This window comes from Chiloscyllium plagiosum, chromosome 5, assembly GCF_004010195.1.
Source record: "Chiloscyllium plagiosum isolate BGI_BamShark_2017 chromosome 5, ASM401019v2, whole genome shotgun sequence".
Lineage (NCBI taxonomy): Eukaryota > Metazoa > Chordata > Chondrichthyes > Orectolobiformes > Hemiscylliidae > Chiloscyllium > Chiloscyllium plagiosum.
Genome location: NC_057714.1, coordinates 61,334,568 through 61,349,694, shown reverse-complemented (window position 1 = coordinate 61,349,694; position 15,127 = coordinate 61,334,568). Strand labels below are relative to the sequence as shown.

The window sequence follows — 15,127 nt, the reverse complement described above, 5'->3', positions numbered from 1 at the left end:
TGGCCTGGAGGGGGACTTTCAGGTGTTGGCGTTCCCGTTTACTGCTGTCCTTGACCTTTTGGATTGTAGTGGTCAAGATTTTCGAAGGTACTATCAAAGGAGTGTTTGTCGAATTTTGCATTTCTGGATTGATAACTGAAAAAGTAGGTTAAAAATATTGTGATTGAGAATGAGAGGGAGGGTGCAGTATCTAAGAATTATAGGGAAGGAATATTGAAATGTAGAACTTAAGACAGGTGAAAACCATTATTAGATGGAGGATTAGGGGGCACCTATGAGATAATTGAGTCAAAGGAACTAATAGATTCAGCTTTCAAAAGAAGCTGGTGTCATAGAGTCATAGAGATGTACAGCATGGAAACAGACCCTTTGGTCCAACCCGTCCATGCCGACCAGATATCCCAACCCAATCTAGTCCCACCTGCCAGCACCCGGCCCATATCCCTCCAAACCCTTCCTATTTATATAGTCATCCAAATGCCTCTTAAATTTTGCAATTGTACCAGCCTCCACCACATAATTTTGTTATAGGGAGCGGTGATACTATGGAGTGATCATCAATTTGAAGCTTTGGTGGATTGGAAGCCAGGGTTGAGCAATATATTCTAGCTTTGCTCAAAAAGCGAGTGAATTAGGAAAGAGTAATGAAGTCGGCTGATGGAACTGTTGAAATTTATGAACAATGGGGCTTGAGAAACCATCCAGAAGAGCATTTGAACAATTGATTCTATATAAACAGTTGAATGTTTCAGCAGATGGTGAGCTAAGGCTGGCCAAAGACAACTTTATAGAGGTGAAAGTAAGTAGTTTGGGCCTAATCAGTGATTTATTAAAGTTTGGCACCAGTATGTTGCTTTTGTACTGTTACTTTATTAATAAAGTGAAGGAATTCACATGTTTTATTTAATAGCCTTCTCAACTTCTCTTGCCAGCTTTAAAGACTAGTGTATGTAGACACATTAGGTGTTATGATGCAGTGGTAGCATCCCAGTCTCTGAAACAGATGCTTCAGGTTTAAGTGCTATTCCAAGACTTGATGGTTAAAAACGGCTTTTCATAATGCTGCCAAGGAGGTTGGGTATCAACTTCTGTGGGATATGGAATATGTTTCAAAACAAGGATCAAATTCTATCAAATATTTAGTTTTCAAATCACTTTTTCATGACTAAGACATGGACATTTTCCAAGCATCATAAAAAGTAACTTGATAAATTCTATCTTGTCCACTGATGCTCAATGTGCAACATCAAGCAGCAAGAGAAATCCCTTAACACCAATGTTTATGCCAAGTGTCACATACCTGACATTGAGAGAGAGATATATACCTTATATTTAACAGAGATCAGCTTCGCTGGGTTGGCCATGTAGTTTGAGAATTCGCACATCCCAAAGGTGGTATTTCCAGCTAGCTGAGCACAGAAACTCACTTCTTAGATGAAAAGACATTCTGCAAGGTAGTTCAGAGTCTGTGAACTGGACATTGGATCAGCTTATTGGGATTGTATTATAGACAGGAGAAAGTGAGGACTGCAGATGCTGGAGATCAGAGCTGAAAAAAGGGCATTCCTGAAGAAGGGCTTGTGCCCGAAACGTCGATTCTCCTGCTCCTTGGATGCTGCCTGACCTGCTGCGCTTTTCCAGCAACACATTTTTAGCATTGTATTATAGACACCCTAATAGTAAGAGGGAAACTGAGAAACAAATTTGTAAGGAGATCTCAGTTATCTGTAAGAATAATAGAGTGGTTATGGTAGGGAATTTTAACTTTCCAAACATAGACTGGGACTGCCATAGTGTTAAGGGTTTAGATGGAGAGGAATTTGTTAACTGTGTACAAGACAATTTTCTGTTTCAGTATGTGGATGTACCTACTCGAGAAGCTGCAAAACTTGACCTACTCTTGGGAAATAAGGCAGCGCAGGTGACTGAGGTGTCAGTGGGGGAGCACTTTGGGGCCAGTGACCATAATTCTATTTGTTTTAAAATAGTGATGGAAAAGGATAGACTAGATCTAAAAGTTGAAGTTCTAAATTGGAGGAAGGCCGATTTTGATGGTATTAGGCAAGAACTTTCGAAAGCTGATTGTGCGCAGATATTCGCAAGTAAAGGGACGGTTGGAAATTGGGAAGCCTTCAGAAATGAGATAACGAGAATCCAGAGAAAGTATATTCCTATTAGGATGAAAGGAAAGGCTGGTAGGTATAGGGAATGCTGGATGACTAAAGAAATTGAGGGTTTGGTTAAGAAAAAGAAGGAAGCATATGTAAGGCATAGACAGGATAGATCAAGTGAATCCTTAGAAGAATATAAAGGCAATACGAGTATATTTAAGAGAAAAATCAGGAGGGCAAAAAGGGGACATGAGATAGCTTTGGCAAATTGAGTTAAGGAGAATCGAAAGGGTTTTGACAAATACACTAAGGACAAAAGGGTAACTAGGGAGAGAATAGGGCCCCTCAAAGATCAGCAAGGCGGCCTTTGTGTGGAGCCGCAGGAGATGGGGCAGTTACTAAATGAGTATTTTGCATCAGTATTTACTGTGGAAAAGGACATGGAAGATATAGAATGTAGGGAAATAGATGGTGACATCTTGAAAAATGTCCACATTACAGAGAAGGAAGTGCTGGTTGTAACCCAAGGACCTGATCAGGTATACCCGAGAACTCTGTGGGAAGCTAGGGAAGTGAGTGCTGGGCATCTTACTGAGATATTTGTATCATCGATAGTCAGAGGTGAGGTGCCGGAAGACTGGAGGTTGGCTAAAGTGGTGCCACTGTTTAAGAAGGGTAGTAAGGACAAGCCAGGGAACTATAGACCAGTGAGCCTGACCTCGGTGGTGGGCAAGTTGTTGCAGGGAATCCTGAGGGACAGGATGTATATGTATTTGGAAAGGTAAGGACTGATTAGGGATAGTCAACATTGCTTTATGCGTGGGAAATCATGTCTCACAGACTTGATTGAGTTTTTTGTATAAAGAGGATTCATGAGGGCAGAGTGGTAGCTGTGATCTATATTGACTTCAGTAAGGCATTTGACAAGGTTCCCTATGGGAGACTGGTGAGCAAGGTTAGATCTCACGCAATACAGGGGGAACTCACCATTTGGACACAGAACTGGCTCAAACGTAGAAGACAGAGTGTGGTGGTGGAGGGTTGTTTTTCAGACTGGAGGCCTGTGACTAGTGGAGTGCCACAAGGATTGGTGCTGGGTCCACTACATTTTATCATTTATATAAATGATTTGGATGTGAGTATAACAGGTTAGTTAGTAAGTTTGCAGATGACATAAAAATTGGAGGTGTAGTGGACAGCAAAGAAGGTTACCTCAGATTACAACGGGATCTTGATCAGGTGGGCCAATGGGTTGAGAAGTGGCAGATGGAGTTTAATTTTGATAATTGTGAGGTGTTGCAATTTGGGAAAGCAATTCTTAGCAAGACTTATACACTTAATGGTAAGATCCCAGAACAAAGAGACCTTAGAGTGCGCGTTCATAGCTCCTTGAAAGTAGAGTTGCATAGTGAGGAAGGCGTTTGGTGTGCTTTCTTTTATTGGTCAGAGTATGGAGTACAGGAGTTGGGAGGTCATGTTGCGGCTGTACAGGACAATGGTTAGGCCACTGTTAGAATATTGCGTGCAATTCTGGTCTCCTTCCTATCGGAAAGGTGTTGTGAAACTTGAAAGGGTTCAGAAAAGATTTACAAGGATGTTGTCAGGATTTGAGCTATAGGGAGAGATTGAATAGGCTAGAGCTGTTTTCCCTGGAGTGTCAGAGGCTGTGACCTTATAGAGGTTTACAAAATCATGAGGGGCATGGATAGGGTAAATAGGCAAAGTCTTTTCCCTGGGGTCGGAGAGTCCAGAACTAGAGGGCATAGGTTTATGGTGAGAGCGGAAAGATATAATAGAGACCTAAGGAGCAACATTTTCACGCAGAGGGTGGTATGTGTGTGGAACGAGCTGCCAGAGGAAGTGGTGGAGGGTGGTACAATTGCAATATTTAAAAGGCATCTGGATGGTTATATGAATAGGAAGGGTGTGGAGGGATATGGGCCAGGTGCTCGCAGGTGGAACTAGATTGGGTTGGGATATCTGGTCAGCATGGATGAGTTGGACCGAAGGGTTTGTTTCCATGCTGTACATCTCCATGACTCTATGACTCTATTAGCTCTGGACATATCCAAATGTCTCCATAATTATATTTGAGGAGAACAGAATCAGGTCCCTACTTGACAAGAGAGCATAACACAAAGCCAGTGCCTTCATCCACCCTTCCATCAGTGACCTCATATGTAATATTTGCAATTGGATCAGCAAATTAAGATTTGATTTCACATTACACCATCCAATGCCAAATTGGATGGTGACCAACTGGTTTCCTTCCTGAACATCAATCCATTAAAACCAAGAGAGAACATATCATACAAAATATTGACTGGCATCCTGTCCTCAAGCCTCCTTATTATTTTCTCAAAGAACTCAATAGGTACTTTAAGTAACCTATCCAGATATATTATGATAAATCTCCAGCACAGGTAAGACTTGAACTCAGACTTTCTGGCCCAGATGTAGGGGCACTACCATTGCATCACAAGACACTACAAAGAACACAATAAAGCTATCCAAATAAATGCTTTCATTTATTAGCCCATTGAAACGTCTGTTATCTCTGTCAGTTAATTTGGATTATTTTCTAAACATGAACATTGACAAAACCAAAGTGACGAGGCAAATGTGTGTCCTGCAGACGCTGGAGATTAGAGTCAAGATTATTGTTGGAAAAGCACAACAGGTCAAGCAGCAGCCGAGGAGCAGGAAAATCACGTTTCGTGCAAAAGCCCTTCATCAGGACTGAAATGCAGATCTCAAAGGTGTTCATTTACTCATAAAAGGAAGAGAACTAGAATATGTGCAAGAATTCAAGTAATTAGCAATGATAATATCTTGAGATGGAAGATACAATAAAGAAATAAGAACAATGATAGCAATGCCAAAGCCCATGTTTTGTAAGAAGAGACCAGAGACCTGAAAAAGCAATTCAAAGAGAAGTTTGTAAAAAGCTTGGTTCGGAGTGTTGTTATGTATGGCTGTGGACCTTATTGAAGGAGAATGTAACTTGTTAAAAAGCTCTGAAATTTGGATTTGGAGGAGAATGGAAACTGTCAGCTGGGCAGGAAAAAAATGAAGTGCTTTGGAAAGCGAATGAATAAATAATTGTGTTCCAGGTCATAGAGTCATAGAGATGTACAGCACAGAAGCAGATCCTTCGGTCCAACCTATCCATTCCGACCAGATATCCCAACCAGAAATCTTGTCCCACCTGTCTGCATCTGGCCCATATCCTAACCAAACCCTTCATATTCATATACCCATCCAAATGCCTCTTAAATGTATTGTACCAGCCTCCACCACTTCCTCTGGCAGCTCATTCCATACACATACCACCCACTGCGTGAAAAAGTTGCCCCTTGGGTCTCTTTTATATCTTTCTCCTCTCACCCTAAACCGATGCCCTCTAGTTCTGGACTCCCCGATTCCAGGGAAAAGACTTTGCCTATTTACCCTATCCATGCCCCTCATGATTTTGTAAACCTCTATAAGGTCACCCCTCAGCCTCTGACGCTCCAGGGAAAACAGACTCCTGTACTCAATACTCTGACCCATAAAGGAAAGCATACCAAACGCCTTCTTCACTATTCTATCTACCTGCAACTCCACTTTCAAGGAGCTATGAACCTGCACTCCAAGGTCTCTTTGTTCAGCAACACTCCCAAGAACCTTACCACTAAGTATACAAGTCCTGCTAGGATTTGCTTTCCAAAATGCAGCACCTCGCATTTATCTGAATTAAACTCCATCTGCCACTTCTCAGCCCATTGGCCCATCTGGTCCAGATCCTGTTGTAATCTGAGGTAACCCTCTTTGCTGTCCACTACATCTCCAATTTTGTTGTCATCTGCAAATTTACTAACTGTACCTCTTATGTTCATATCCAAATCATTTATGTAAATGACAAAAAGTAGAGGACCCAGCACTGATCCTTGTGGCACTCCACTAGTCACAGGCCTGCAGTCTGAAAAACAACCCTCCACCACCCCCTCTTTCTTCTACTTTTGAGCCAGTTATGTATCCAACTGGCTAGTTCTCCCAATATTCCATGTGATCTAACCTTGCTAATCAGTCTCCCATGTGGAACCTTGTCGAAGTCCATATAGATTACATCTACCACTCTGCCCTCATCCTCTTTGTTACTTCCTCAAAAAATTCAATCAAGTCTGTGAAACATGATTTCCCACGCACAAAGCTGTGTTGACTATCCCTAATCAGTCCTTGCCTTTCCAAATACATATACATCCTGTCCCTCAGGATTCCCTCCAACAACTTGCCCACCACTGACGTCAGGCTCTCTGGTCCATAGTTCCCTGGCTTGTCCTTACCGCCCTTCTTAAACAGTGGCACCACATTAGCCAACCGCCAATCTTCCAGCACCTCACCTCTGACTATCGATGATACAAATATCTCAGCAAAAGGCTCAACAATCACTTCTCTAGCTTCCCACAGAGTTCTCAGGTACACCTGATCGGGTCCTGAGGATTTATCCACCCTTACCCGTTTCAAGACATCCAGCACTTCCTTATGCGAGCATAATTCTCCTTAATTCTATTTGCCAAAGCTATCTCATGTCCCCTTTTTGTCCTCCTGATTTCCCTTTTAAGTATGCTCCTATTTCCTTTATACTCTTCCAAGGATTCACTCGATCTATCCTGTGCTTCCTTTTTTTTCTTAACAAAACCCTCAATTTCTTTAGTCATCCAACATTCCCTATGCCTACCAGCCTTTCCTTTCACCCTAACAGGAATATACTTTCTCTGGATTCTCGTTATCTCATTTCTGAAGGCTTCCCATTTTCCAACTATCCCTTTACCTGTGAATATCCGCGCCCAATCAGTTTTCGAAAGTTCTTGCCTAATACTGTCAAAATTGACCTTCCTCCAATTTAGAACTTCAACTTTTAGATCCAGTCTATCCTTTTCCATCACTATTTTAAAACTAATAGAATTATGGTCACTGGCCCCAAAGTGCTCCCCCACTGACATCTCAGTCACCTGCCTGCCTTATTTCCTAAGAGTAGGTCAAGTTTTGCACCTTCTCTTGTCGGTACATCCACATACTGAAACAGAAAATTGTCTTGTACACAGCTAACAAATTCCTCTCCATCTAAACCCTTAACACTATGGCAGTCCCAGTCCCATCTAAACCCTTAACACTATGGCAGTCCCAGTCTATGTTTGGAAAGTTAAAATCCTCTACCACAATCACCCTATTATTCTTACAGATAGTGTTTTAAAAAATGCAGAGTAACTGCGTAAGGCACATTTTAAGAGGAAACAAACTTGTAAGAGATGTTTTGGAGGGAAATTTGAAAGAAAAAGCAGAAAGAAGAGAATACCAATGTTGAATGGCTTGAAAATGAAAGGAAGTTTCATGAAAAGACTGTCGCAGGACTATGTAGTACTGCTGTGAGCTAAGGACCTACCTTTAGTCAGAGCACACATGATGATGATGATGATGCTACCTCTAAAGGTTTCCTCGCCACAGGCATTAAGGTGACTATTTTGTAATTGCTAGGTTTATCTGTCTGTGTTCTGAGACCCAGGTTCAAAGCTGCAGAATGGCCTGATCTTGGAGTTAAGTTGGAAATCTAACAGGAGGTCCACGAATAATTTCAACAATTGTTACACACTCATGGATAAAGAGCTTGGCAAGAAATAGAGCGAGAAAAAGTTTTTTTTATCACATCATTCTTGTTTCGTTTGCAGATAACTTTCACCTATTTACTTTCGTTCCTTTTTGTTTTATGAGCAGGAACAGCTTCTCCCTATCTATTCTATCTATCCTGTTCATGATTTTGAAAACATCTACCAAATCACTCCTTCTGTCCAAGAAAAACTGTCCCAACTTCTTCAATCTATCCTCATAACTGAAGCTTCTCATTCCTGATGAAGGGCTTATGCCCAAAACATCGATTCTCCTGCTCCTCGGATGCTGCTTGACCTGCTATGCTTTTCCAGCACCACACTTGTAACTCTGATCTCCAACATCTGCAATCCTCACTTCCTCCTGGAACCATTCCTGTAAATTTGACTTGTATCTCTCCAGTGCATTCCAATAACAGCTTTCCGATAACATGGCACCCACAACTGTACACAACACTCAAACTGAAGCCTAACAAGTGTCTTGGCAAGTTCAACATCGCCTACCTGCTCTTGTACTCTTTGATCCTATTAATAAAGCCAAGAACACTATGTACTCTGTTAACTTTCCTGCCATCTTCAATGATCTGTGTGCATAAACACCAAGTCTCTCTGCTCCTGCACCCCTTAAGAATTGTACCCATTATTTTCTGTTGTCTTTCAATGTTCCTCAGACCAAAGTGTTTCACCTCACGCTTCTGTGTTTTGAACCTCATCCGCTTCCTATCCGCTCACTTCAGCAATTTGTCAATGACCTTTTGGAGTTCCCCACCATCCTCCTCACAGTATACCATTCTTCCAAGTTCAGTATCATCTGCAAGCTTTGAAATGGCCCCCTGCAAACTGAAATCCAGTCGTTAAATATTAGGAAAAGCAAGAGTCCCAATACTAATCCTTGGGAAACTCCGCCACAAATCTTCCTCCAGCCCCCAAAAGATCTACTGACGAGTATCCTCTGTTTCTTATCACTCACCAATTTTACATCCACGTTGCTACTGTCCCTTTTGTACCAGAACCTATACTCAGAAGTCGTTTGTCATGTTGTACGTAGAGGGACAAGTACAAACACATTTCCTTATCTTCAAAAAATGAACCCCAGCCTGCAGAGTCCACCTAAATGAGTCTAGACTCACAGCTCTACTGTTATCTCTGTCAATTTATTTTTTAACCTCCTTAATCCTCTGCCTCTACATATTTTAATGTCTGTACTTCGAAATACACTGTAGAATTTAAAAGAAAAAAAAATTTCAGGCGTTGGTGAAACTTAAAAACGGAACAAAAACCCTGCAAGAAGTGACCTTCTGAAATGTCCTTGTGTTGCCTTTTTAATGATATTCTTCCATCGCCTTTTTAAATGCGCTGCCCTTCCCACCCCCGCTGTCAATCAGCTGGTTGTCTCCATGGTGACGATGTGGTGCGGTTAGTGTTGTGAATGAGCCGGTAGTGCAGGAGCTGAGCCGGAGAGTGAGAAGCGGTAGGAGCGGGAGCTGAGGCCGGGACATACAGCCGCACTCCAGCACCGTGCCCGCCTCAGTCAGGCGAAGCCATGAGCCAGCCACGGAGCGGGCTGCTGTCCACCATCCAGACCCGGGTCTGCACCGACAACTTCAGTAACTGCTACACGCTGGTGGGCAAAGAGCTCGGCAGGTAATCCAGGGAGAGCCGGGCAGGGTGAAGTTAATACGGACTTGGAGGGGGGTCACAGGGAGAAAGAGGGGAAAGAGCCTTTCATAGAACAAGACTAAGCTCTATCAGTACAAGATCGTGGTCTTTAAGACCAAGAGACCCGCACACACGCGTGAGATGAACAACCCCACACACATTATGACAGTATGACCCCCACATCGTGATATAGACAGATTTATCCCAACCTGAAAAGCCGAAAGGGTTTTTTAAAAAAATATTTGAGATGGAACGAAGAAGGAAGAGATTTCTTTTTCAAAAGCTGACGGCGGTAAGTAATGACCTGCACAGATGAGGGATTCAGACTGAGTCAGTGAAAGAGATTTAAAGACAGAGCAACTCTGGTAGAGCAACTCTTAACAGTGACTGAAAAAGACAACTTGTCAGTGAGGGAAATTGTGGCTCAGGCAGATATTCTTGAGAGGCTTGAACTGTATATTCTGGGTAATCTGTTGCTATTTTGAGAATATCTTTGTTTATTATGTTTTTTTCCACAGTCAAGGGGTTCCATTTGTTAGTAAATTGTAAATAAATAATGATTTTGGAGTTGAGATTGCTGAGACATTTGATATATATGTTCAGAATATTGGTATTTTGTAAATATATGTATTGTCAATGATTGTTACGTTTATTGTTTCTGTGTTTTAGCATTTTATACACTACATTTACCACTTAGGTTTTTATATAAATGAAACTTAGTAATTTATTAGAGACTTTAATGGAAACTTGTGCTGTGAGAGCTGGTGGTATGTCACATCTTATAAAACTTTCATTATTGGAAAGCGCATCAGATTGAGAGTTACAGTGAATTTAGTCATGTAGCACTTTGTTTCAGATTTGATCTGAGTAAAACAATTCCAGTTGTGCACAATTTTAGAAGTAACTAGAGTAAGGGATTGGTTACTTTCATCTAAAGCTAAACACTCCATATTAAATAGAATGGGAAGCCTAACACTTGGCCAACACTTGAAGTTTTCTGGTAAAGAAAGCTGGAGTTTCTGACAAAGATTTTCGTAGCTCTCAAATCCATGTGCTTATTAATTGTTGGAATAACTATCCTCTGCAAATTGAATCCACACAGGACAAGAGAAAATGAACAAAATATCACAAATGTAATACTTTAACATATTATTCTTTAGAAAAAAATCGAGATTGTTTTGATTTGGTATATTTAATGTTGCTATTTTGATTTTAAAAATTCCTTCCATTGCCCATTCAAAGGTTTGGGAAGCTATAGTTTCAGAGAATTAGAGAAAACTACTCACCTTGTTCCTGGGCTATATCTCCTTACACATACACTTCCAAGCTCCACTGTATTTACTGCACATTCATGTCCTACTGCACTGCCTTTTGAATCCACTTGGGGCTGCAAACTTACTAAATATAATTCAAACAACTCTGAAATAAATGTGTTTTTATAGTACTGTAGATGCACTGCAGGTTGCCTGTTTCTAACAAGATGCAACAATTATTGAGAAACTATGAACAGCTTTTTAAAGTTTATTTAATCTCTATTACACGTAAACAGAGTCTCTGCTAGATTTGATTTCATAAAGTAGTGGCACTTCAATATCAAGTTGAAAGTTCATCAAATAATGTTTGTTAAAGAATTGATGTTTAACTAGGGAAACCTTGTGTTAATGTACAACTCCACTGATAATTCTTCAAAACTGTAGAGGTGACATGTCCTTTTCTGCTGTATTTTCTCCGAGTGATTCTTTCAATCTTTGAAATATAATAATTTTCTCCAGTAATGTCTTGTTATTTCTCTTTAGGCAAAGTTTTTTTAGGGGGAGGTGGTGAGGGGAGCAGACTCCTTTTCTTTGTGTGAAAATTTTACTTAATAATAGCTGAAGCGTTTAATAAATCGTCTTTCTGTTTCTGCTTCCAATCCCTCCCAGGAATAAGTATTAGATTTCCTGAGAGCGCTGCTTGTTATTCAGGTGGCTACATCTTTCCACAGGTTCTATTTTGGTTTCTGAGGTTTGGCAGACTTTTGTTTCTGATACAGGTACAGGCCAAGTCCACATGGTGGCCACAAATTTGCTTAATCATAGACCTGTGTGCTGCCACAAGGTCTCTGAATCCTTCACTCGTGGTTCACTAGAATTCTTTTGTGCTCTGGATTTTGGACTTGGAATACAAAAGTGGAACTATTCCTGGGAGATCTGCCAACTGTGCTCACACCCTGCATGCCTGAGGTCTTCCCTGCCAATCCCCTGGTGTATTGGATTAAATGCCAATCTACACAGCAGGAAGTCTGTACTAGCTGGCATGGCTCAGTTTAAAAGTGTCACAAACTTCTCTTGCGTCATTCTCTAAGGGGGAAAGTGATTTTTGTGTTGCTAAATTATCCTTTGTTTCATGGCTGGTCAAATGGGAGATGAAATGTGGAAAAAAATTAACACCTGAATGATATTTGGCCAGATCTACATTTGGCAGTGCTTTTCCCTTCTTTCATTCTGCCTATTATTCCCCTTTTACATCTGTCTGGAATGCCTGCCAGGCAGAAAATAGTTGCAGTGTTTACTGTGCAAGTGTGTTTCAAAATGTAGGTTGTCATTATAAATGTTCCAAAATATATGAATGGATTTTTTTTTTCTTTTGAAGATATAAAATTCTCAGGAGTGTGCCTCTGGACAATGCTTGTTAAGTAGTCAATGCTAATGGATAGATGTGAGGAGGCATTTCTTGTCTGAGGTTCTAGCACGTGTAACAAGAATAAAGTGTGTGTGGGTGTATTTTTTTGGCATCTTGGATGAAATGTTCTTTATTTTGCAGTCCAGCACAATTTCTGTTTTACATCAACTGCAATGTAACCGTATAGGCTGAGTATCCAATTTTAATTGTCAAACGGGAGTATGTAGACTTTCTTCCAAAATGCTTGTCACCTCCATTGTACAATAGCTCTCAGCCATTTATTTCCATTATTTCCTCTTCAAGAAGGTGACCTCTGAGCACCTCTGCCCAACTGTATTACTTACATTTTTATTGCACTCTGTTTTTTTCTGTAAGATGAGTAAAATGCATAGCTTTGAGCAAAACCTTTGTTTTTACACATTTTAAATTGCATCGCATTTTACTGCTTTGTGTAACCTTTGCTGATCATAAGATAGTTTATGTGCAGCATGCTTTTACTTTGTTTAATAAATAACCCAATGCACTGTAATTATTAGCTATACATGTTTTAATTACAGTCTGTCTTTTTCCTATTCACTGCACATTGCAGTGTGATTTTTCTTCAGCTTAGTGTGCTACTTCTTGAGTATCTTTATTTTCTCCATTTTGTGTTACAATTGGTTCAATTTTGATTAAGCGTGCTAAGGGAATGCAAGCATTTGATTGACACTTGTAATTCAGTTCAGAATCAGTACTTCATATGCACATTTCTTACATGTGAATTACCTTTTGTTTTGTAAAGCCAAGAGCAAAGGTTTTTGATTTTACTTTTATTTTGCTCCAAATATCACAAAGTTTCATCACCCTTTGTGAAATGTTGGCCATCTTCTCAATTCATCTTCTCATTAATCACGTAAAAATAAATTTAAATGTCTTTCACAAACATACTGACAGCAACCAGAACAGAAAAGCAGAGAGAAAGCAGCCAATTGTTAATAATGAGAGAGAGTTGAAAGTACTACACTAAAAGACCAGAGTCTGAAAGACAAATGAATCATAAAATCTACCTTAAACTGGATGAAAAAAATCAATACATTCAAAGTGACTCAGTCACTTCTCAAGAGAATCAGCAGCTATTATGCATTTTGTTGCAAGTCACTGGAAGAGTGATAACACACAAACATGAGGCTCCTGGAATTACTCAACATTCTTTTTACTTCCCCAGTCATCCTGTTCCATGATGTGATTTCTGTTACTGTGCTTCTTTCCCTATGTGACCACTTTTCATTGAAATTGCACGCTCTGCTTGTGTAACGTTTGTAAACTAAGTCCAATTTCATCAACATTTAAAGATACATCAGGCTTATAATGAAATAAAACCTTGTGACGTTTATCAACATGGTTTGTTATCCAGCATGTGATTACACATGATTTTGATCTTAATTGTGCAAGTCGATTATCACCTGTAAGCAATAATATACTTTTTTTAAAAAATGTGTCCTGCACCTTTTAGTACGATGTTTATATTACATTCCTCAAATGATAGCAATGTATTACTCAATTGTTTGCTTTATGACAGTGATTGCATTTGACAATGCCTTATTGACTGTGGGGCACGTCGTGAGATAAGTAGAGGTGCTATAGAAACATGAGTTCTTTGTTCTCTTCTTTAAGAACAGCACAAACACATTCCTTATCGTATTCTGTTATTCAAAAAACTGCTGTATTCAATCATCAAATCACCAAAATGTTTACTTGTCTGATATTACATGACTATTTTTGCTGCAGTCAGTAATGCAAGATAATAAAAGCAAAATATCACTGATGGTGAAAAATCTGAAACAAACATAGAAAGCTCAGCAGGTCTGGCAGCATCTGAAGAGATATAAATAGAATTCATGTTTCAAGTTTGGTATGACACTTCTTCAGAAGGGTTAGTAATTCAAGGTAGTTTAATTATTATCATAGAGTTATAAAATTACTTGATGTCCTTGGGTATGCAGGTTGGAAAGATATCGATGTCAAGTTCCATCACTTGTTTTGTTTCAAACATGTTTTCCAAGTTGATCCTTGTTAATTAGAAGGAATTATGTCTTTTTTAAAAAAAAAACACATTCCAAGCTCAACGATTAATTATTGACCACTGTTTCCTATTATTCCAGAGATGTTTTTAGGTGAATACTTTACACATATTTCTTCTTACTCTAGAAAGGTTACATAATTTATCTCTGGAGGTTTTTTTGCTTTAAGGTCCTACCTGAATTTTTTTTATACATTGTTAGTAAATTTCATATTTTAAAAATTTAACACAAGCAAGTATTGCATGAAGGAATGGAGAGACATATGTCCAGGTTTGTCAATTTAACTGACACAATAAGTAGAAGTGATGGGAACAGAAAGCTGCGAAGGAACCTTTTATACTTATAGAGTAAGCAAATTGGTAGATGGAATTCAGAAATAAAAACAAAACGTGCGAGAGAAACTTAATAAGTGTGATAGCATCTGTGGAGGTAGAACAGAGTTGATGTTTCAAGACTCATATGACTCCTCTTTGGAACTGTAGGTGCAGAGAATGATGGTATTTACACTATTGCCAAAAGGGAGGAGGAGTGAGTGGAACCACTGATGAAGGTCCCCAGAGCAAAGGATATAGAGAGCTAATGGTGATGGAGGAGATATATTTACAAAATAATTGTTAATGGTTGATATGAATAATTGAAAATAATTTCAATGAGAGCAAATCCTTGCAATTTTCCATTTATGAAAAGCAATAAAAGCTAATGGACAAGTGACAGTAGCCTTTACCTTGAGCGAATGGGAATAAAAAGAGGTGGAAGTTATCATGCACGTGTATAAAGCTCGAGATAGACCTTACTCAGTTTATAATATTTCAATTTTATTCAGTTCAAGGCACTGCAAGTTGGAAGGATGTGTTGGTTTGGGAAGTGTGCTATTGGTACAAATTCACTGGTTTGACACTGAGTAAAAAAGTTAAATGACAACTGCAGGATACATAGACAATGCCTATATTCCCTTTGTTGTAGAAGATTTAAGGGGTGATGAAATTGTGTA

The 15,127-nt window shown here is 39.7% G+C and overlaps 1 protein-coding gene across 2 annotated transcripts in view; it reads left to right on the top strand.

Moving 5' to 3' along the window:
- The first annotated feature begins 9,127 nt into the window (after window positions 1-9,127).
- Window positions 9,128-15,127, top strand: part of stk17a (serine/threonine kinase 17a) — a 107,682-nt gene continuing 101,682 nt past the window's right edge. The window contains exon 1 of one of the 2 annotated variants that reach the window (XM_043690162.1): window positions 9,128-9,400. In XM_043690162.1, the coding sequence (XP_043546097.1) occupies window positions 9,300-9,400 (101 nt within the window). In that variant the 5' untranslated portion in view covers window positions 9,128-9,299. The remainder of the gene's footprint in view (window positions 9,401-15,127) is intronic. The other variant, XM_043690161.1, reaches the window with a different exon arrangement.